The sequence below is a fragment of the Mandrillus leucophaeus genome, unplaced genomic scaffold (assembly GCF_000951045.1).
Source record: "Mandrillus leucophaeus isolate KB7577 unplaced genomic scaffold, Mleu.le_1.0 Scaffold1226, whole genome shotgun sequence".
NCBI classification, from domain to species: Eukaryota; Metazoa; Chordata; class Mammalia; order Primates; family Cercopithecidae; genus Mandrillus; species Mandrillus leucophaeus.
In genome coordinates this window covers 136,314-137,926 of record NW_012100610.1, presented here as the reverse complement: position 1 = coordinate 137,926, position 1,613 = coordinate 136,314, and the positions used below count along the sequence as shown (strand labels likewise).

Genomic DNA, 1,613 nt, shown 5'->3' with positions numbered 1-1,613 from the left:
TAAATAAAACTTAGTGTCAGATTTTGAAATGATTACATTTTATTCCTATTATAATTTCATAAAAACGTAAACAACTGAGCAGCTTCTGAAAGTCAAGAAGAACTTATTTTTATCATTTGATTTTGAAGTAGCTTTACTTATTACGGAACTTAACTAGGGCCCTAGAACTCAGTAAGGAGGAAGAAAGAGATGCAGTAATTGTTTAGAATAGGACTGCCTTTCACAGAGAAAGTCAAATATCTGAGTATTTTTCTTTTAAATTAAATTAGTTTCTGATGGCAAAAAGTAAATATATGCTAAATGAATATTATCAATGTATGTCAACTGGTTCAACTGCAGTTCCCCTCAGCTACAACCCTCAATACAAATTGCTTTCCTTATATCCGTATTCTAGGTTCTGTCTATCCTAATGACTAGGGAAAGACAACTAGACAAAGTAAAGATTCAGGGTGAACCAGACATTTTTCTTCATTTCTGAATAGCCATGCAGTCTATAAACATGAGACTCAATTTCCTGTTTGGGGAGATAGCATCAGAACTCAGGAACTACGTATACACACCACAGGGCCCTTGTGGGAACTGAACTTGGAGCGTCAGGCAGCACAACTCACATTTGTGCAGAGAGCTACATGCCACATGCTGTTCTCCAGCTTGCTGTGCATATTTGTGGCCTTCAGCTACTCTGGTATGGATGGTTCCAAATGTGGGTAAAAATGTTAAGGATGGAAGGATGATAGACAGACATGTGGTGTTTCTCATGGATTTGAAGAGGAAAGGAGAAATTGGAAAAAGGCGAGCATACTATGATTTTAGTTTGGTTTGTCTCTGGGTCCTAAATTAGTCTAGTTCTTATGATATTCACTATATCAAAGGATCAGCTCTGTTTTCTGATTTTTTCCCACAGGATCCAGTGTGGCCCAGAAGGTTACTCAAACCCAGTCATCAGTATCCATGCCAGTGGAGAAAGCAGTCACCCTGAACTGCCAGTATGAAACAAGTCGGTGGTCATATTACCTTTTTTGGTACAAGCAACCTCCCAGCAAAGAGATGATTTTCCTTATTCGCCAGGGTTCTTCTGAACCGAATGCAAAAAGTGGTCGCTATTCTGTCAACTTCCAGAAAGCAGCTAGCTCCATCGCCTTAACCATTTCAGCCTTACAGCTAGAAGACTCAGCAACATACTTCTGTGCTCTCTGGGAACTCACAGTGTTTGAAGTGATAGTAAAAGCAAAACAAAAACCCTAGGGCTCGACAAGAGAACCCTCTACTCCGCATCCTTTGCTATAGGAGCCGATTTGAAATGCACACCTGCAGATCTCAGGCAAGAGAGAGTAGTGACTGTGGTCTGTGGATTTAATCTGTGGTCTGGATCAGATAAGTTAATTCTAAGTAAAACCTCCTTCTATCTCATTTGGAAACAGGTGTTCAGAGCAACTTTCTTCTGATACTTAAATTTTTACTGAAAATAGATCATACGGAAAACGTGTAAAGTTGTCTAAAGTTGGAAAGACTTCCACATAATAACTTAAAGTGGCAGTTTCACTTAACGATGCTCACAGCAGAAATCTGGGTCTAGTTATCTTGAATCATAATAAAAATCATTTCCTTAGCCC

At 39.1% G+C, this 1,613-nt stretch overlaps 1 gene segment (V, D, J or C); it reads left to right on the top strand.

The window, feature by feature from the left end:
* Positions 1 to 584: 584 nt before the first annotated feature.
* Positions 585 to 1,245, top strand: LOC105533122. The segment is given in 2 exon segments: positions 585 to 685; positions 905 to 1,245. Coding segments are annotated over 2 exon segments (390 nt in total).
* Positions 1,246 to 1,613: the final 368 nt, after the last annotated feature.